This window comes from Aptenodytes forsteri, unplaced genomic scaffold (genome assembly GCF_000699145.1).
Source record: "Aptenodytes forsteri isolate BGI_AS27 unplaced genomic scaffold, ASM69914v1 Scaffold140, whole genome shotgun sequence".
NCBI lineage: Eukaryota > Metazoa > Chordata > Aves > Sphenisciformes > Spheniscidae > Aptenodytes > Aptenodytes forsteri.
This window is the reverse complement of record NW_008794232.1, coordinates 475,774-496,657: the sequence shown is the minus strand read 5'-3', so window position 1 is coordinate 496,657 and position 20,884 is coordinate 475,774. Positions and strand designations below refer to the sequence as shown.

The following is a 20,884-nucleotide window of genomic DNA, read 5'->3' as shown; positions in this document are numbered from 1 at the left end:
GACCATATTCATAAATTAGGATCAGCATCTGAAGTTGTTGGAAGGTATAGTTAGCTTACATTGTAAGGAAAATACAAATTAAGATCATAATCATATATACCAATAGCAGGACTTCTTACTTGAAATAAAACTGATAATTTGCTAAGAAAGCCACAACAGACCTTATAGAAAATAAAGATCAAGTTGCATTTGGCAGCAGTTAACCAAGCGGTAGTTTTGGAGACAACAAAGCTGCTCCTTATTGCTTCCTGGGATGGCTGCTGCAAGCAGGGCAGAGGGGAAGAAGAGATCAAGACATTTAGAACCATTCTGGTAAGATTACATTTGAAAAGCCAAAGGGAAATTAAAACAATGCTGGCTTGATCTCATAGTTCAAAAGAGATTATGTAGCATCAGTTCAGCTCAGTACAATAAAGATGCAACGATCAAAAACTGAGATGGAAGAGTGTATAACCAATGAATGGAATTGCTCATTATCAGCCTGTAATTCTACTGGCTTAACAGCAGTAGAGTAATAACTAGGTTTTGATAAGCTTACTTATCAAGCTCAATGAATCAAGCGAATCAAGCTCAATGAAGAAAAATAAGATCTCTGATGAAGGGGCCAGGGGAATCATATCCTTACTTCCAGTGCATGCAAAAAGCACTTATCAAATTGAGCATATTTTCATATAAAAAGAAAACAGCTATTTGCTCACTAGAATAGCCAAGAACTTAGTTTTCCCTTATCTCTTCACACAATCAAATCATGAGTCATGTAACTAGAGTAACCTTTGACATTATGCCCAGCATTCCTACAGATATTCTGTTGAGTATCCCCTAATCAGTTAGGATGTTTCAACAGTAGTATGTTTATTTACCTCTTCATATACATCAAGACAAAAGCCATTTGGAAGCTGCAGAGTTATGATGTGATGCCTGCTTCTTTATAACAGAACATAATGCCCAGGACATTTTGGGGGCGTTAACTGTCTTAAGGTGCATCCGCACTAGTGTGTTATTTCAGATCAGAATGCCTCCTGATGATTGTTACTTACCATGCTTTGGTTCATGTCATGGAGTAGTATTGGCGCATATGAACTAGTTTTCATTCACACAAAAACAAGCCAGGAGAAACACTCAAGGAGCACACAATCTACTCCAGTCACTGAGGGACACAGTTTCACAGATCTAGACTAAAGTTAGCACAAACTAAAATCCTTAAAATGCATACAGTAGTATTGTCAGGTCATCAGCACCAGCCGCTTCACCCTAGAGTACAGCCAGCAGTTCTACTCCCAACAGGCTGTAGTAGCCATACAACAGGCATCCCCAACTGGTCCTTAACACAGCTACACTGACTATACTCTCCAACATTTATGTGCTGCTGTCACTCAGATACACACCTTAGTGAAGTTTCTTTAGCTAGGTCTCCCACATTTCCAAGATCTGATACTAATCAAGAATAACACTTGGATAACATTTTCAGCAGTAAAAATAAAACAGAAATCAATGCACCTTGAGGATGCTTTGCTTTCTATATTCAGTCATTTGATAACCAATAAAAATAGAAGAACATTCACTGAAGAGCTAACACAGGAAATTCACACACAGTAAGACCACCTCAAATACCTCAGCTTCTTAAGAGAGCTTGGACTGTTCCAAGGAGTTTAATACTGTAAAACAATCAAGGTTGGTCCTTACATGAGAATGAAATAAAGGAATCTTCTGTAAAAAGACATTGGAAACCCTGCAACATCAGTGTCTATACATATCCCAAACCTGGAGTACAAGCTTACACTGGAAATCACATCTCATTTTATACATCCATACATCGCAAGTTGAAGAATACACCAGAAGACAAGTATAACCCATGTATCACTAGCTTGAGAAAAATAAAGCTACAAGATAAAATTGTATTGATTCTCAGCACTGAACACTAAACCAGGATTATGGGTGGGAGGAATACTACAACTTCAAATTTATTTATTCTTAGTGAAACAGAACCCTATGCTGATGCTTCAGGTGTACCAAGAACACAGAAAAGCCCTACCTTAAGCAAAGTTATTTTTTCATATTTTAGACTTTTACAGTTATTTGTAAACTTAAGTACTTCGCACATGATCAGTTAAGCAAGAATAAGTTGCTTTTTTACTATAGCTCATATCATGAGGTGAGAGCATATGTGGACAGTTATGCATTCACCCAATAACTGCTTATATCAGGATGAAAAGGATTTGTAAACATCACTTCTTTCACAGGTGAAGGAAATTAAGCAACATGACTTAACCAATATCATACAGCAAGTTAGTTTTAGAGACAATTTCTCACTCAAGACTACCAGAATTCTTACAAAAAATTAAAATACTAACAGGAATGAGGAACTTCTTGATTTCTTCCAATGCATGTCCCATTCTGGCATATGCTTCTGCTGGTGGAGCAAATACTTCAATTAAAACATGCAGGTCATCATTTAGGTGGAAGTACTTTGCCTCTCCACTTTTTCTCAACTCTTCCTCCTAGGAGATAAGAAAGAAGTTGGGTTTTTTCCACCTTCTTATTTTAAACATATTATAATGCAATTGTTAAAGTTGCTTCAGAGGCATTTGCACATACTGTTTACTCATGTTCAGATGTCAAGAACTAACAAAGTATAAAATTACATACTTTTCTGATACACTTCAAACCAAGCATGTTGCTAAAATATCAGAATAGTATCAGTTTGCTTATCAACACTAAGTGACTAGTAACACAAAATAGGACCCATCAGCTTCTGCTCACATACAGAAATTGTAGCACAAGGGAGAGTGTTCCCAGGGTTTTCCCCACGCACACCCATTTCACATAGAAGACAGAAACATAAGTGAACTTGAAGCCTCTTTTCTTAAAAGTAACATCTTTAGAAACAGGTTGGATCTAATATTCCATAAGAGCAAGAGTCTTCTACCAATATTATTTCAATCTCTTCTTAGTATTATTGCACAGCTCAGGTACTTATTTTCTGTTCTCACTGAGATTTCTACCCCATGTGTACATCCTTCACAAAACTGTGCTACTTGGACATGAAACTAACAGTTCAGCATACGAGACAAGGGAGGAGGAGGACATTAGAGAAAAAAAAAGAGTTCACTAGCCATTTCAGAACAGAGTTTATTTCTTTTATTCTGCTTCACCCAACCCTCTTCAACATGACTGAAAAACTGATTTCAATGTAGTGGAACAGAGTTCAGTTCTCTCAAATACTTGCAATCACATGCAAAATATTCACAGACCTAAAGGACATGTTAGTCTCAGATAGGCTCCCTGCCCCCCATGTGTTTGACTGCTGCATTCCAAAAGACTAAGCCACCATTAAGAATTTCATTGTATTACCAGATAACATTATATCAAATTCTTAGCAGTTCTATCTAAAAAAGCCCTAAGAATTCTCCCCTGCTGCTTATTGTGTTTAGCAAGCACCAGGTAAGTACTTCATCCTTTAGATTACTAAAATTACATAGTTTCAGTGATAGTTGAAATCTCCCCCCACCCACACCCCTTAATTATGGGCTGAAGTTTATAAATGACAATCCATTTCTGCTTCTCATAACATTGTCAGACTTTGTTTGACTATGGGGATGTTTAAAAAAATCAAGAGTCTAGTTAACTGTTAGAGCATCCACAGCAAGATTAAGAGGCCAGAGTCAGCAGGATTAGACTTTGTCAGCAAAACCATTATCTTGTCAATACAAATAACAGATCTTAGAAATAGGAAATAAAGTAATATAAACATTACAGATCAAACATTTAGTTTTAATAGGAACTGTTTCTCAAATACTTAAGCACAGTTATTCAAGACATATGAACCATCATCTAGCACTGGAAGCTAAATGTTTTCATCAGTGGAGTTCCCATATACTTTGGTTTTTTAGTATATAAATGCTATCAAGCATCCACATCCCTTTTTTTAAAGGGAAAAAAATCACTGTGCAGTTAGATATGCAGAGAATTGAGAATTTAGAGAATTCATTTTTGTGGTTATCAATCAGCTTGCCTGGTAATAGCAGCAAGCAATAGAAGTGTCACAATTTCATGTGCAGTGCCTGGTGAAAAAGGATTCCAATCAGCAATTTTAACAAAACATACAAGATATTTCAGTGCAGGTTGTTCTAAAGTCATTCCCATTAGCAAGCTTTTACTTTATCCTTTCTTCTTGTTTCACTTGAAAAGTTCACTGATTAAAATATTTTTTTCCTATTCTGTAACATGACTTGGTAACACACTATTCTCCACAGCTCTTAACAGCACACAAATGAGAAAGATCATCCACTGTGGCCTACATCTCCCAACCCTGGGTACACATGAAGCATTTCAGGCTTTTTTATTCCCCATGATGACCAACACAAAAGCCACAGCTTGCTCCCATTCCAGTATCCTTTACTGACAGTATCTTTAGCTCCCACAAAACCCTCTGCCTTCCATTACTTAACAGTACATACATCGGCTAGGCTCGCCTGGTCCATGTGGATGCTGTGTGGCTGGCCAAAACAGAATTTTCTCCTTGACTGCAATGGAGATTCGAGAGCTGCTGGAAGGATGAAAGTAAAGCAGATATGGAACAAGGGAGCCAAGACAGCAAGGTGGCAGCTTCCTTTATTTAAAAAAAAATCTGTCCTTTAAATCTCCATCTTCTCACACAAAATCTATCACACCAAATGGTTCATGGCTTGGACAAGCTGATCTAACTTATGTTTTCAGTACAGATACAACCCTGCAGTACCGCACTCTGGGAACCTTATGAGAAAGCTATTTGCTTTGTACCTTGTGCTCTTGTATTTCATCCCTTCACAGTCCAGAACAAAGCAGAGTACTAGCACAGCTCATGATGCATAGCAGCACAAGGCATCTGGCAATACACCCACTAAAGACAGTTAACATACTTTGCCCTGTATTCTGTTGTACCTGTAAACCCTGTTGCTTTTCATCCTATTTGTCAAGCTATCAAGAACCAGATACCAGCCCTAGAACTCTGTTTTAAATACTGCTACTCAACTACTGATTTATCAAAATATATGCTCAGCGTACTGTCCATTTTCATCTTTACTACACCACCTTTGAGTTGGGTTATAAATTTTTTAGGTACTACCCAATCTCTCTTCTTAATGTTACCTTAAATGAAACTTGGCTTCTGTCAGATTTTAAATACTATTCAGAATACTCAAGTTGAAAGGCCTGTACCAGTCTCCAACTTGATAATACAGGAATAACCAATTGGGGTGGAAAGCTTTATTTAACTGTTATTTCTTCAGATTTGCAATATAAAGGTAATCTTGTCATGCAATAAAGAAATTCTGAAATGAGTCCTTTTACTTTTTCACTCTCCTACAGACACATGAAAGCCTGAATAGTCTAGCAGAATGTGTCTCTGCACTGAGCAGTGACTTGTGAAAAGCCAGTGATGAAGTGACAGCACAGCTTGGAAAAAAACATGCAAATGGAAGAGAATTACTGAATTTAGATACTGCATATCACAAGTAGATGCATGAAATGGTTCTCCAGATGTTGAGAAAAGAAATGGAAGTAGAAACCCTAGATTGATTCTAGAACTCAAGTAATGAATAAAGATACAGTGAAAACACTTTCCTGAATGTCCTCTTTTTAAACCCAGGTCTCTTATTTAAATGAATTTAAAGTGAGACAGAATACTGTGTTTCCTGTTTTGTATCTTTCCCTAGAAAACTTGCAGAAGGTAACTGCAGATGTTGAGAAAAGAAATGGAAGTAGAAACCCTAGATTGATTCTAGAACTCAAGTAATGAATAAAGATACAGTGAAAACACTTTCCTGAATGTCCTCTTTTTAAACCCAGGTCTCTTATTTAAATGAATTTAAAGTGAGACAGAATACTGTGTTTCCTGTTTTGTATCTTTCCCTAGAAAACTTGCAGAAGGTAACTGTGTTCTATTGAAATTGTGTTCTCTGCTATATTTTGTCAACCTTTCATATCAGTTAGCTTTCTTCCATGAGTCTTTGAAGTTCTCTTAAAGCTAAAAAAGAGTATCTAGAAATTTGGCTTAGCCAGAGAAGTCTACAAAGCTTACTGCCACTTTTCTTCAGGAAAGAGGTAATAATCACACATTTAAAAGTGGTAATGTAGCAGGTGTACTAACATGTAAATGTTTAGAAACATCTGACAATCTGATCCAGAGCCTCCAACAATTGGTTCGTCCCAGAATCTGTGATCACCATCAATAAGCAATATACACTGACTCACTTCAGTGACAGCAAAGATGCTGCAATGAACTTGTTAGAGACAATAGATGAGATCCTCAGCTGCTGTGGTGCCAATTTGGCTTCAGTGTAAGAGTACTAATTTACATCAGCTGAAAATTTTTTAATCAGTGATAATGTAATTCCAAAGATTTTGCTACCTGTAACAAATCCTAACCAAAATAGTGCTCCAAAACTGAATTTTTTTTCCAGAAAAAAATTTAATTACAGTTTATGCCTTTGAACATCAGCATCTTATATCACCTATGCACTTCTGAAAACAAGGTTTGCTCTAACTTCCTGATCACCAGAATACTGTATTGTTCAGGAGATTTCACTTTCATCTAACCCTTAATTAAATCAAAAAGTCAATGATAATTGGAAGAAAATCCCACATGATTGCAATTATACTTTTTAGTCAATTCTTCCTATCCTACAAGATGCAAAATAGTAGGCTAGAAACTTGTGGTTTGGTCAGATTGGAAAATAGGAAGAAGCAGCCATGCTTGAACAACTGCGATAGACAAGTAATGCTTGGAGTCAGAGGCAATGGAAAGGCAGTTCCTCCCCATGTGCCTTTCTAGGCTGGCATGTCACCTTGGTTCTCAATTTATCTTCTCTACACTGTGCTTTGCACATTGTCAAGGCAGCAATGAAATTGCTTGTTTTGGCACCTGGATTACTGGGAAATAGAAAACGATGTACTCTATTTACCTATTACTCTCCTATAGGAGCAACTCAAGGCTTCTCTCCATATTCAAAATATTGTATCAAACAGGGCAAGAGAGATGTACTTCATTATTTGTCAATACCACACTAAAGTCTCAACTAGATTTTCCAAGTAATGCAAAACCCAGTCACGCCTGAGAATTTGCCACCCTTTCTGACCAGCAACTTGTTGACACCAAGTAATTCAATCCTGGGCTTCCCTTCAACATAGACCATTATTCTTTTTCATACAGAAAAAGCTGCATAATTAAGGTTCTCTTATTTGCTAGTTCTCTGGACAAGTTTAATACAGTAGTTTCAAAATGCTAACCAAGAATGTCTGAAGATCAAGGCAAAAAGTAAATTACTTGTTAGTGAAAGAGATGTGGTTGAAACAATTAGTACATAGATAATCTACATAAAAAAAGTCTTCAGTTCTCTTGTTTGGTTAAGTTCTCCCCATATAGAGTCTCCTGCTTGCTGAGCAGTGTCCCCAGAGAACTAGGGATGAATGCAACCTGGTTCAGGTTATTAGCTGATAGGATCCCTTTGTAGCACCAGTACTTTCTTGCACATTCTGCAGGTTCAGTCAAGTACTGGAAACAGTGTCATTAATGGTCTGCTTTAGTTCTGAATGACACTTTCTGAAGGACTATCACCAGTAGGTACATACAAGCTATTCCAGCTGTATTATTCCAAAGTATCCAACTGGGTCCTCTGTTGTCCCTTTTAAAAACCCAGACCCACAATGACAGGAACCTTACTGTTTCTGAACTCAAAGATTAATTGTATTGAAGTTTTCTGTGAAAAACAGCTCTCCAGCCTGTAACAACTTTATTAGCCACTTAATTTAAAAAAAATTAGTTTTGGCTAGCATCTCAAGAAAAAGTCAAATAAAAATTTAAACAATTACATCATTACCAAAGGAAACAAGAGAAGTTCAAACTATTCAAATGTAAACCTTTAAGACTCTTCCCCAGGATTCTGAGATTCAAGATAGAATCTGAACTTTTCAACTTGAGCTTCTGCTTTTATTAAAACAAACTTTTTTATATTGCAGAGCCATTAGAAAAACTCAGGAGCCTTCCTAACTCCATGCCACATCATATTTTGATATAGAAACATGTAATCCAGCAACAGAACAGTGTCAGTTTGACATGTTCCACAAGAACTGAGAAAGTTCACTAAGTGTCATTTAAAACAGTATTTGGAGCCTTACTTTGTCATCCTGGCTTAGTAGCAAATTTAGTTTATATTCTTGGGTTTTTTTTTCTAGTTGAACCATCGTATTTCAAGTTTGTAGTTTTTCATAACTAATTATGTAGCACTTAAATCTTAAAGTTGCATTATCTGTATTATAGAGCAGCTCTCATTCAAAAAAATCCATTTCATATCTTCAAGCCTTTATTATATTTTTATAAACATAAGTTATATTTATGTAAGTTTTATTTAATATTTTCAAGGAGGAATTAAAAGAGTTAGCTTTTGAGTTGTACAAAAAATGAAGTCATTTATGGGCTCTGATCAAGTTCTTGATAAATACTCTATAAATCCCATAACATTTGTATTTTGCTGATGGAAAAATGTGCTGAAAAATACACAGTTTAGGAAGTTAGTAGCCAGCCCTCTAAGTCACTCTTCCATATGTATGTCATTATCAGTCTTTATAGCACACAGTATTTTTAAGTTTCAGATTATATAACCACAGAAAGAGTTCACTGGAGGCCTATAAAACATGGTACACTACAGGCAAGAAATATGTTCAGTGTTTTAACTTCTATCATTAGGAATGCTCCAATTAAAAAAATGCAGCTTACCAGACAGGTGACATCTCCTTATTGATGTACACTTATCTGCTACAAATTTAGCCAGAGATTTATTTCAGTAGAGTGAAACTGATTAGTACAAACACCTATCAAGCTAAAGGTTTCTCTTCTGCTGTCTACTTTGGCTCTGTAAAGGATACATCCACTATAACCAAATACTTCCCATAGAAACAACTGCGATTTCTCGAATGCTTAAGCTGCATAAGTCATCCTCAGAGCTGTGAAATTTTTTCCAGTTGTATTTTATCTCCTTTCATCAGCTATTTTTCTTTGTCTAGAAGTGTTATTAAATGATATTAAATTTAAACTTTAAGTGTTAGTTTATGTGAAAACGTTTGGATCTATCTAGAAGTCAGCTTGCTTCAGAAGTGAGAACACTCCCATGTTCACTTGGGCATTATGGTTACAAGCTGTACGAGATCAGTCTAGAACATGCCACTTGTAATGTGCCACTTACATCCAAGGACCATGGTCTGCGGGGGCCTAAATACAACTCACAGTAGCCTCAAAACACTCGTAGTGAGAACAGACTCCTTGGAGAAGAGACTCCATCTGAATCTAACCAATACGAGGATATCCTATGCTTTTTATTTGCTCCCCAATTTTTGTCACAGGGTTTGTTCACCTCCCCAAAGATTTTAGGAAAAAGTTACAAAATCCAGATATCAAACACTCCACTAGCATACTCAGGTCTTACCTTTGTCTTGTCCCTCATAGAACCTTTTCCCAAAATAGACATTTTTGTCAGTGTTTCTTCCTGTAAGCGCTTTAGAGAATTGCCACGTGGACCCAAAAGTTTTCCCACAAAGTTGAACTGCAAGAAAACAAAAAACCATTAAGCTCACTGGATTTTTAAGCATAAATGAACACGCAAAGTGGAATATTTTGCTGAAACAGCTTTTTGTTCTAGGTGCAAACAAGTATTAGATCACAAACTACAGTCATTAAGTCATTAGAACAGTTAACAGCATGTCAGTGGCTCTACCAGGTGCCAACAGAAACACAGAAGTATCTGAACTCAGAGAACTCTGAGTATAGTATAAAGAGAACTTTGTTTATCACATTCAACACTGAGAACAGATGTGCTCAAACTGCAATTCAATTTTCAACAATTGTTACCAGGTATATAAAGCCATAAAAACAAAGCTGGCAGCACTCAGATACAATACTAACCAACCAAAGCTCTGAGGAAAAAAATGTTAATTGCCTTGTCCTCCTTTGAAGATTTAAGTAGTAATACAGCAACCCATACAGTATACCCTACACTAAACCACAGAAACAAACAGGGAATTAAATCCAGAGAACATAAGCATATAAATCTAGTCCCAAACCAGAATCACTCAAGATCTTCCCAATTACCACTCAACCCCCATTATCACAAAAGTTTACCAAAATCAGCTGGGGTTCATAACCATGGCATTACACCATTACAATAATTAAGGAGAAGAAAGTGGTGAGCCACAAGAATAAAGGAAGACAAGGAAAACCCAACCATTTCCATTCATAGAAAACAAGATACAGCTGGTGCTCTTTCAGGCCAGAAGGTGCTTCACAGGGAAAGTAGGCTAAAGAAAACAGGTATCAAAAATCCATTCATAACAAAGGAAAACAAAAAGGGAGAATCTGCCTATTGTCACTTCAAGGACACAAAACTGGACTTCGTAGAGCCAGGTGGTGTGAAAGTTCTCATGAGCACTGCTCCATAGGGCATATTCCCAGTCACACATACCAGGAGAAAAGCTGTGTACACCCAGCAGTCCACTTCTGTATATCACTGCACTGTATTTTGGAAGGTATATAAAATTTGAAGGATAGTTACAGAGAAGAGTTGACAAATCACTTAAAGTATGCAGACAACTATTTTAGTTGGGAAAAAAAATGCAAAAAATTGATAAACATAAGCTACACTTGGAAGTTGGTACGGAATGTGTAACCCTTTCTTGAAGTTATTACTTTGAAGTTGGTATGGAATGTGTAAACACTTCCTGAAAGCAATAATTTGTTCCTGTAATGGATTTTGTTCCTGTAATGGATTTACATGGCAAGGTTTTGGCAGCACAAGGCTGCAGGGGTGACTTCTGTGAGAAGATGCCAGAAGCTGCCCCCATGTTGGATACAGCCAGCTCCAAGACAGGCCCACCACTGCCCAAAGTTGAGCCCATCAGCAACATAGCACCTATGTGATAACATATTTAAGAAAGGGTAAAAACATTTCGAAGTTGAGACAAATGAGAAAGTGAGAGAAACAGCCCTGCAGACACCAAGGTCAGTGAAGGAGGGGGAGGAGGTGCTCCAGGCACCAGAACAGGGATTCCCCTACAGCCCATGGAAGAGACCATGGGCTGCAGGGGGACAATCTGCATCACCATGGAGGACCACAGTGGAGCAGATATCCACCCTGCAGCCCATGAAGGACCCCACACCAGAGCAGGTGGATGCACCCTGAAGGAAGCTGCAGCCCATGGAGAGCCCATGCTGGAGCAGGCTCCTGGCAGGAGCTGTGGCCCATGGAAAAGAGCCCACACTGGAGCAGATTGCCTGGCAGGACCTGCGACCCCATGGGGGACCCACACTGGAAGAGTCTGTTCCACAGGGTACAGTCCTTCAGGAAGGGACCCACACTGGAGCAGTTCTTGAACTGCAGCCCATGGGAAGGACCCACATTGGAGCAGTGTGTGAACAACTATCCTGCAGGAGGAACCCCAGGCTGGAGCAGGGGAAGAGCATGAGGAGGAAGGAGCAGCAGGAAGGGATAAAGTATTATGAGCTGACCACAACCCCCATTCCCCGCCTGTGCCACCTGGGGGAAGGAGGTAGAAGAGTCAGAAGAAGTTGAACCCAGAAAGAAGGGGGAGGGTGTAGGAAAGGTGTTTTTAGTTTTATTTCTCACTATCCTTCTGTTACAATTAACTGGCAATAAATTAGTCTTCCCCAAGTCAAGTCTGTTTTGCTCATGACTAATTGGTGATTTCCCTGTCCTTATCTCAACCCACAAGCTTTTCATCTTACTTTCTCCCCTCATCCTGTTGAGGAGGGGGAGTGATAGAGCAGCTTGGTGGGCACCTCGCAGCCAGCAAAGGTCAACCCACCACAATTCCTGTCAAAATAATACTGCAATAGAGATTACTTATCAACAAACTACTGTTCAGGAATATTTACTCTCCCCAACAAAACTTTGTAAAACCAGGATGTTCACACTGTTGGAATCTGAAGTGACACAATCATGTTAACAAAAAAAAAATAGTTTCAGGCACAAGATATAGCAACACTAAAGAGCAAACAGGCTTAAACTACTTGTTTGTGGCCTCAAATTTATGAAACAGTTTATAAATTCTTTTATGTTCTTTGACTGTTCCTCTAGTACTGTGTCACTAAAGGGCCAAGACTGGCTTCTTTGATCTCCCTGTTCCCCAGAAGGAATTTGAAAACACTTGACAATGAGGTAGAAGCAGCTCAAAATCCTTTGTTGCTACATTGGGAGTGTTGATGGAAGAAAGGCCCAGCTGCAGCCACCCTACACTGCAGAAAGTCTACAGCTCCAGTTCACCTACTTCAGCTTCAGCCAAAAAGAAATGCAAGCACTAAAAGCCAACTAAATATGAAAATATTATTTTATTCCCCTTAGCACTTGCAAGTTCCATTCCCAATGCAGACCTGAGTTAAAACCAAGATGCAGTTGAGCAAATTGCTCATGGATGACTATAGTCCACAGAAGCTGTTAAATTTAAGGCCTTGCATGAACTAGTCTTCTCTGAAATTACCAGGCCAAGTTTCAAGAAATCAGGCAATTTCTTTAAGTTTGTTTTATTAGGTATATTCCTTTTTTTTCCCCTTATGGGTCCTAAGATACAGTCAAGGAAAACATTCATCAGAAACAGGCTGCCCAGCAAAACAGTAAAAACCTCCCTTGCTGAGAATATTCAGGACTCAGGGCCACTGACAGGGCCCTGTGTAATCTGATTTACAGTCACAATTTCAACAGAAGGTTGGACCAGATGTTCTCTAGAGGTCCCTTCCAACTTGGACTTCTGATTTTATTTCTGGAGGTATAACTGCAAGGAAAGCAAACAAATTGAAACAATTCATAACAAGTCTGAACTTCCAGAAGTCAGTAACTCCTTGTCAACAGTTTCCTTAAAGGTTCATTACTTATAAACAGGGAGTTCACAGTTAAGCTCAAATTAAAGCTTTCATGTAGTGGAATACCATATCAATTTTTCAAGCATTACTTGAGATTATTTATCTTTACTTTAAAATAGCCTTGTAAGTTATTAGGAACAAAAATAAACACTGCATACATTTAAAATGAGATTGAGATTTTCCATTTACAGTAAAGTATGCTGAAATTATTTCAGAATGTTGAGTACCTGCAGTCTGATACAGTCTACATTTCTAGCAGTAATCTTAGTTAAAATATTCAGATGAGGTTTCACTCAATTTTTTACTGTAATTTAGGAGTAGGCCAGCATGTATTTAACTATGCAATGCATAGCTCTGAATATCACTTCCTAACTGGAACAAACAACTACCTGACAATTTAAATACAAACTACAAATCATAAGAAATGGAAGTGCATACCTGCAACAGAAGTGAAATCCACTTTGTATGTAAGCAAAGTAACTAAAAGGCTTCAGTGCTCAGAGAAGACTTGGTATTCTAAAGCACATTTGTTTATTCCAGCTGTATTGTTTATTTTAAAGCCAAATAGTTTAATAAGTTGTGTATATCTAAAACTTGACCTACATAACTTTAATACCACCAAAAGTTGTCATCTTCTGAAAACCAAATCTCTAGTGTTGAAGCTAGATGTTATGGTAGCTATACAAGTTGCTGCACAGATGACATGTTCTAGACAACACATTTAATGAACATGAAAATTCATTAGCTGTATCCTGAGATCCACTGAGCTATTTTCCTGTGCACCGAGGCTCCAAATATTAGATTTGACAAGTCTGAAGCATGAGAAACCTGTGCTGCGAGTCTGAAATTCTGCTGACTTGAAAGCACAGTACCTCTAGATGTAGTTTAAACATGACGAACATCGAAGGTTACTAAAAAATGGCTTACAATGCAGTCCCAAACCCTTTTTGCTCCCATGTTCAAAAACTAAAGCTAAAAAGCTTTGAACATTTCAGTTGATTATTCCATAAATAAAACCCACTTATGATATTGAATGAATCCTTTCAGTAGAAAACAGATTTACTTTGAACAGGTACTGGATTTCAGTCGAACTACTGGTTTATCTCCCTTTTACACATCAAATTGGAAACATCTGATCAGCAAGGGTTTATTTTGAAATATTTCATAGAGATATAGAAACACTCAAAAAGATATCAGCCACTAAGTTATCATTATTTATACACTTTATCCCCAGCAATCAAGGAGTAGGACTCAAACCTAAAGGTACGGAACACCACCACACAGTAAGACAAGTTTTCATTACAAAATTAACAAATCCAGCCTATCTGCTGGTGAAACAGAAGCAAGTAAGCCTGGCAGATCCAAGTTAGCTCATGTACAAGATTCAGGGTGCTTCCCATGCCTCACATTCCTAGAGTTTATTTGCCCAAGAGCACAAGAACAAAAACCAAATTCAGGTCTAGTTTATAAGCTTGAGTTCAATACTATCTCTGAATTAGAGGCACTGGATAGTAACAAAAAGACATCTGAGCAGCTCCATACAAGTCAAATCAGTCACATACACTAGCTCTGGCTCAGAATCAGACATGCCAGATTCTCCTCTTCACTCACCCTTCTTAGTACAGCACAATCATAACTGAACTGCCGTAAATACTCAAAATTGTCCTCAAGTTCTCCAGCTTCAGCTTAACATTGTATTAAAGCAGTCACACTGCTTTCCAGTGCAAGCTGGTTTGGAAGCTATTGCCATATTCACAGTTCCACAGGATAGCTGAACTCTGAAGAGCCAGCCATGAATTTTACTCTCCACTGGATGAATCACCTTTGTTAAGTCAAGGATTGTCTATACATTAAGACAGCTTCCAATGTCTTAGGTAAGAATCAGGATCTTATGGATGATGGTTTATGAAACAGAAGATAAAGTCCCCAACTCAAAGCCTGCTTTGACCAGCTCTGAAGGATATGCCAAGTGTGGTACCTCAAACAAAACTACAGCAAAACACAAGGCATCTTCGCAAAAACAGTACCAAGATTCAGACTAACAGACCTGGGAGGAGACAACTGGAGAGGATGGGAAAAATTGTTACTCCAGCTACAGTTCAAGCCAAGTAACACTCCAGTCGTGATAAATGGTACCCTCCGTAGTCTTACATCATTACAACGTATCAGACATACATCCGTTTGACCAAAAGGATACTAGATTTAAGGGGTGTTCTTATTTCCTAAAGCCTCTGATCACCGAAAGTACATCCCCCTATACCTACACCTCTGGCTTACTTCGTAGTTAAAGATACAGCCATGAAGTGCAACAGCCCCTTCTCAAATTCGTCAGATATGGGATTCTATCCCTCAGCCATGGTGTCCACTAGCCCACAAGTACTGGTTAACTATACTGAAAGCATGTATTTGTTTCCCTTTCACAGGTTATCTTAAACTGCTGTATAACTACAAAATCTCCAATTTAAAATACATTTTTAATAGGAAAAAATACAGAAATAGAAAAAATGAATCAATAATCAGGTTTTTGCTTGAAAATTGTTTCCTCTCTAGATATTCATAAATACTCATTTTAAGAAGCATTTTTACAGATATAGGACAATGTAGATTATGGACACCACTGTTTAACACCAGTTCTTCAGAATCCCCAAATCAAAATATGACTAACAGTTATCTAGAGATTTATTTCCTTACCAGATTGCTACTTGAAACTATTCCCTGAAAACAGTTCTGGAGAAAACACAGCTACAAAGAGTACACAAGTGAAACATTCTCTTCAGAAGCATTTGATCTACTATGAGTTTCAGCAAAAAAGGAATTAATGCCAATGCTACAGAGTTTTTAAGTGTATATATTACAGAAAGGGGAACAATAGAAAAAGTAATCCTTGTTTATCCCCACCAAGACAAGTTTGCTGAGAATGGGTCATCCAGTTTAGTGAAAATACAAATGCTTGACCAAATGCTTTCTTGTAAAGCTCTAAGGCAAGCCATTGTCGTTAAAGCCATCGAAAGCTTTCTTGACATATTAGTTTTCTGCAATGGTTCCTCTGTGATAGGGTCACTAGAAAAAAATAAAAATAGTTAAATTAAGATTCAGAGCACTTTCCCTTACAATGACCTGAAACCAGGAAATCAAGATTTTTCTTACTCATTTCAAGAAAATAAGGTTTCTAGAGAAAGGTAAATACTTCAAGTATCTACCTGGTACCACAAACCACTCTCCTTCACACAACACAGTAATAGGTCTTTAAACATTTATTCACAACAGAAAGCCTGGTCAGTTACTATAAAATTGCTCAAAGTTATCACTAGTATTACATTTGATGCTTGTTTCTCCGTGTCACTTATGGTTATACAACCACATTTTCTCATTCCTACTCATTCCTACTCTAAGAAATCCTTAGAACTAAGGTATTATGAAAAATTGTTTTCTAACTAGTCATGTGATTAAAATATTAATCTCTGATTTTACGTAACAACTGCAGATATATTGTGTATGACAATGACATTTTAAAATAGATATTTTCACTCTAAATGTTGAGCTAAAAGGCTTAAATGGATACCAGTTCTGTAAGTCAGTAACTTGTGAGAATATATATTTAAAGTATCACTTCAGGGAACAACACAGACCACTTCTTACAGACTTCTGAGATTTACCCAGTATTTAAGTGTAGATCTATGAGCAATTTTTAAAATGGTAGCCTGTCACAAAACAGAAATAAATGTTCCCATAGTTTTGATCCATCTCATGGAAAGCCATCATCATACCATTTATCACCCATGGAAGCTATTTTTCCTGAAAATTCAGAACACTTGAGTTCACTAAACTGTCAAAGCAAAATCAGATTTGAGACTAAACTACTTCATGATGCATATTCATTGAATGCGTGGGAGGGGGATAACTCCTCCTGCCTCATTTGTACATATCTGAGCTACGAAACACCTTTCACACATGCTGACATTTCATAGCGGTGTTAGGATTGATCCAGAGTCCCTCCACCAAGACAACCACATCATGACCTTCCATGGCCAGGTCACTTTTTCTGCCTTTAAGTCTGTGCAAGTTTCAAGATTTTCAAGCATGAAATACAACAGAAGTACAGGTTTAAGGGTCACATTTTCACACTTGACCTGGAGTCAGTTGAGGTATTCAGCTGATCAAACAGCAAGGTGTATTAAATCACCCTGAACTCCATTGCCTAAGCTGACAAGATTCATTCCACTATAACTGCAGTTTAGACATCCAGCATCCACATGGACTCCTACATATAGGTAACTTGATTTAGAACTGAATCCTACCTCAAGAAGTTGGCCCTTTTCCTAAAAGGTTGCATAAAAGCCCTAACCTCTCTAATCCTTGCTTGTAGCACATCCCAGTTACAAGAGGATTGTAGACAGCATTACCAAAGCATATTCAAGCCTCATCTAAATACCTCAGATTAATTTTCATATCACAGCAATTCAGACTTCCCAGAGCAATCTGTAGAGCTGAACCAACCTGAAAAATTCATAACAAGATTGTGTACAATTTGATTGTGAAAAAGACTTGCCTGGACCTGCAATCTATACAAGAGTTTCCACAAGGTTTTGTCTTACCAAGTAAGACTGTCACCATACCAAGACATTAATTCAGGGTTTTTTAATGCGTACAGGTGTCTAAAGAACACAAATGAAGAAATTAATTCAAACACACAGCCAGCCTCAAGCAGAAACTGAGCATAACTCCTGGGACTATCTTGACAAATTATTTCATAAAGCAGACAAAATTCAGGCCATCTTGGTTATTCCATCAACTTTTATCAAGGTCCAGACAGGAAAAACACATTTAGGCCAACTAGCTCTAGTATGAGATATTAGGTCTGTTAACCCTACCAAGGTTTGAGCAAGACAAAAGGTCCCAGCTAAAGTATATAAATATGTAGCACCACAGAAGCAACCAAGAGCTGTTAGGTAGGAGGCAAGTTAAGCATAAACACACTCAACTGTTTGTGCACTAAGCAGAAGACCAGAAACTCACAAGTTTTTTTCAGGGAGAGCAAAGATGCCCACAAAAGTGAAATACCTACTTTTGTATCTGAAGTCTACCAGATTCTTTTCCAATAGAAACCCAGCTGCTCTGAACTTCAGTTGAACAGCTTTCTGCTGCAGTTAACCTGTCACCTTCCAGGGCTGTCAGAGGTAATGAGGCTGAATTTGCACAGGACCCAGCTACGAGCCCGTGAAAATATATCTGACAGGACAGGTAATGTGAGCAGGCATTACGATGCCAGGTTGATCAGATCAGAGCTAGTACTGCCTGACCTTTGTTCAGGCCATGATTTATTCAAGGAGTCAGAGTTAGAGAGAAGTTTTAAAGAGGGAAAGGGCAATGAAATACTTAAAGGAAACTTAGTTAACCCTGTGTCAGGTCTAGTAAGCTGTCTGAGCAGGGGTAGTGCACTGATGGGCTGTTCTGGTCCAGGGACCTCATCACAAAAAATTATGATTGAAATTTCATTAATCCTATCAGTATACCTAAACAGCAGAGGCATCTTTGCTTGCCAGAGTCATCACTGGCAAATATAAACAAAGGAATAGTTTCTGCTAGCAAGATCGCTTATATTTGTAGTTAGTTTCATTTTCAGATATTAAACCCTGTTAAGGATTTAACTTTAATAACTTGCTTTTTTGATCCTGTCTAAAAGCAGGATCATTTATTTGGGGAAACATTATTCTGTTCATAAAGTTGAAACAAACTAGTTTTTCCTCACCACTTTCACCCAAGTTTGCCAGATGCAACCCAAACTGGTACCCCAATGCTAGTTTGACAGATTTATCAATTATTGTAGTGACTTGGTCATCTTCAAACAGCAGATTCTCTGTTCACTAACATCAAAAAGACTACACCTCCTGAAAGACTGGATGTATCCTTTCGTTCAAGATCTTGCACAATAGCTAACAGCATTAGTGCTGACTGCAGGCATACAGAAACAGATGCCAGCTTGCTAGGAGAACTACTCTAAATTCAATATTCACATACAGAAGAGCTTTTTGCACAGATTTCATCCACACATTTAAGTCTTAAGTTTCATTCTTCTGAAACATTTGTCACCAGTCCTGATCAGGAGGAAGGAGAAAATTGCTCATAAATCAGAACCAAATCTTTTAACCATTTTTCTAAGGAACTATCACTTGACACCTTCTACAAATGACATTTGCACTAATACTAACACCTCTTGTAGGCAAAATGGTCTAGAAAACTGCATACATGCACAGAAAAGAACTGCACAGAGACACAAAGCATTTATGTGAAGAAGCACTTCAGGTTTTATAAGCACCACATAATACCTTCTGCTTAAGTTCTGCGGAATCTAAATACACAATGCATGCACTCTAAATACAGCTCAGTGAAACCAAGATGACTGGAGTAATTTCATACCTACCCCCAAAAACTTGATAAAGCACCCCTAATTTCTGAGCCCTCCTCTGAACATACTTAACAGGAACAGGATTAGTCTTTAGAGCAAAGATTGGGATGCAAAAAGATTTTGTTCCCCTGTGTATAGGCATTCAAAACTTGTGTCACTCACTGCAGATTACAATATGCCAGGATAAGGCTCTCAGTTTGCCATGTTGAAGCTATGTCACTTCATACAATGTATTAAGATTTATTAGACCTCAGAAATAAAACTACGAGCCTGGTCCTAGTAAGCAAGTGATACTAGACTGCAGTGACTGCTTGTGGTTTAGGGCCAGTGTTTTTCAGGGAAGTTCAAGAGTACCAGTCAAATCTGAATTCATACTCACCTCCCAGACTACTCCTCTACAGTGAGAAATTTTAATTCCATTTGACAATATGGAATCTTTAATGAGTAAGCTTTAAAATAAATATCCATCTCTATGTAATAAAATGGAAATTTCTAAGAAAAATTGAGCCCCCATATATTGGGGTAAAAATATTCTTAACTAGAGAATACCTAGGATTTTATTCTCTGGCAGAAGGGAGATTTGTGTGAGTAGAGATACCAGCATTCCGCTTTATGTGGAGAAAAGTCCTAGTGGAGACATAGGAACTAAAACGGCATATCTATTCTGCACAGCAGTTGTACTGTGTGCTCCCTGGATTCTGGTAGTCTAAACAGACACATACAGGATTACATCAAAGCTCTATCTGGATATAAATTCAGGTTTCTTTCCATAGCACATACCAGACTTTATCCCAGCTCAAAGACTGTCTCCATGGACCAGAACTACTGAGCACACAACAGAGCATACCTGCCCATTCAAAAGATGGCAAGGGCTTTCCTACTAGCTATCCTAAATAAGAATTTCAGTGTTTAGTCCTTTAAAGAAAGTTGACACCATGTAAAGAAGCAGAAGCATCTTTCAAAAGGCACTGTTTCCTTTTAATATCCATTTTGCCTTTCTTTCCATTGAGCTCAAGTATCTCCATCTCAACATCTATAAAAAACATCCTGATTACAAACACTGACCATGTAAGCTTCCCCTTTTACCTTCACATCTTTCTGTTTCTGTATGTTTGTATATAGCTCTTCCCACTCATAAAGATGACTTAAGTCAGAGTTCCAAAGAGGTGCCCACATATAAGTGGCATGCAATCTTGAATTCACTGAAGCAGCATTTCATGAAACTTTGAACAACAGTAAAGCAATCCCTGCAAGTTACCCAGCACATTTTGTGAGAAAAATGCTGATAGTGTGGAAAAAAATTCAGAAAAAGTCTTCCTAAAGAAATGGAGGAAAGAATGAAGGAATTCCTTTCTTCCATAAGCAGAAACAGAAGCAGTCTTGAAATTTCTAGTAGGAAGAAAAAGCCATTTCAAACAAGTGGAAAAATGCTAATCTGATTTTCATAACATTAACTTTAAAATTTAAAAAGGGACCAAAAGAATAAAGTTACACAGCCTATTGTATGTTGAATAAATGCTTCCAGGTAGCAGTATTTTAGTGCAGGATAATACTTGGCAGTAAAGAAGTGTTAAGAA

At 37.8% G+C, this 20,884-nt stretch overlaps 1 protein-coding gene across 1 annotated transcript in view; it reads right to left on the bottom strand.

The window, feature by feature from the left end:
- KHDRBS3 (KH RNA binding domain containing, signal transduction associated 3) overlaps nucleotides 1-20,884 on the bottom strand; it is a 71,013-nt gene that overhangs the window by 49,500 nt on the left and 629 nt on the right. The window contains exons 2-3 of the mRNA XM_019473779.1: nucleotides 9,459-9,575; nucleotides 2,352-2,498 (exon numbers count right to left, since the gene is read on the bottom strand). Of these exons, the coding sequence (XP_019329324.1) occupies nucleotides 2,352-2,498; nucleotides 9,459-9,500 (189 nt within the window). The 5' untranslated portion in view covers nucleotides 9,501-9,575. The remainder of the gene's footprint in view (nucleotides 1-2,351; nucleotides 2,499-9,458; nucleotides 9,576-20,884) is intronic.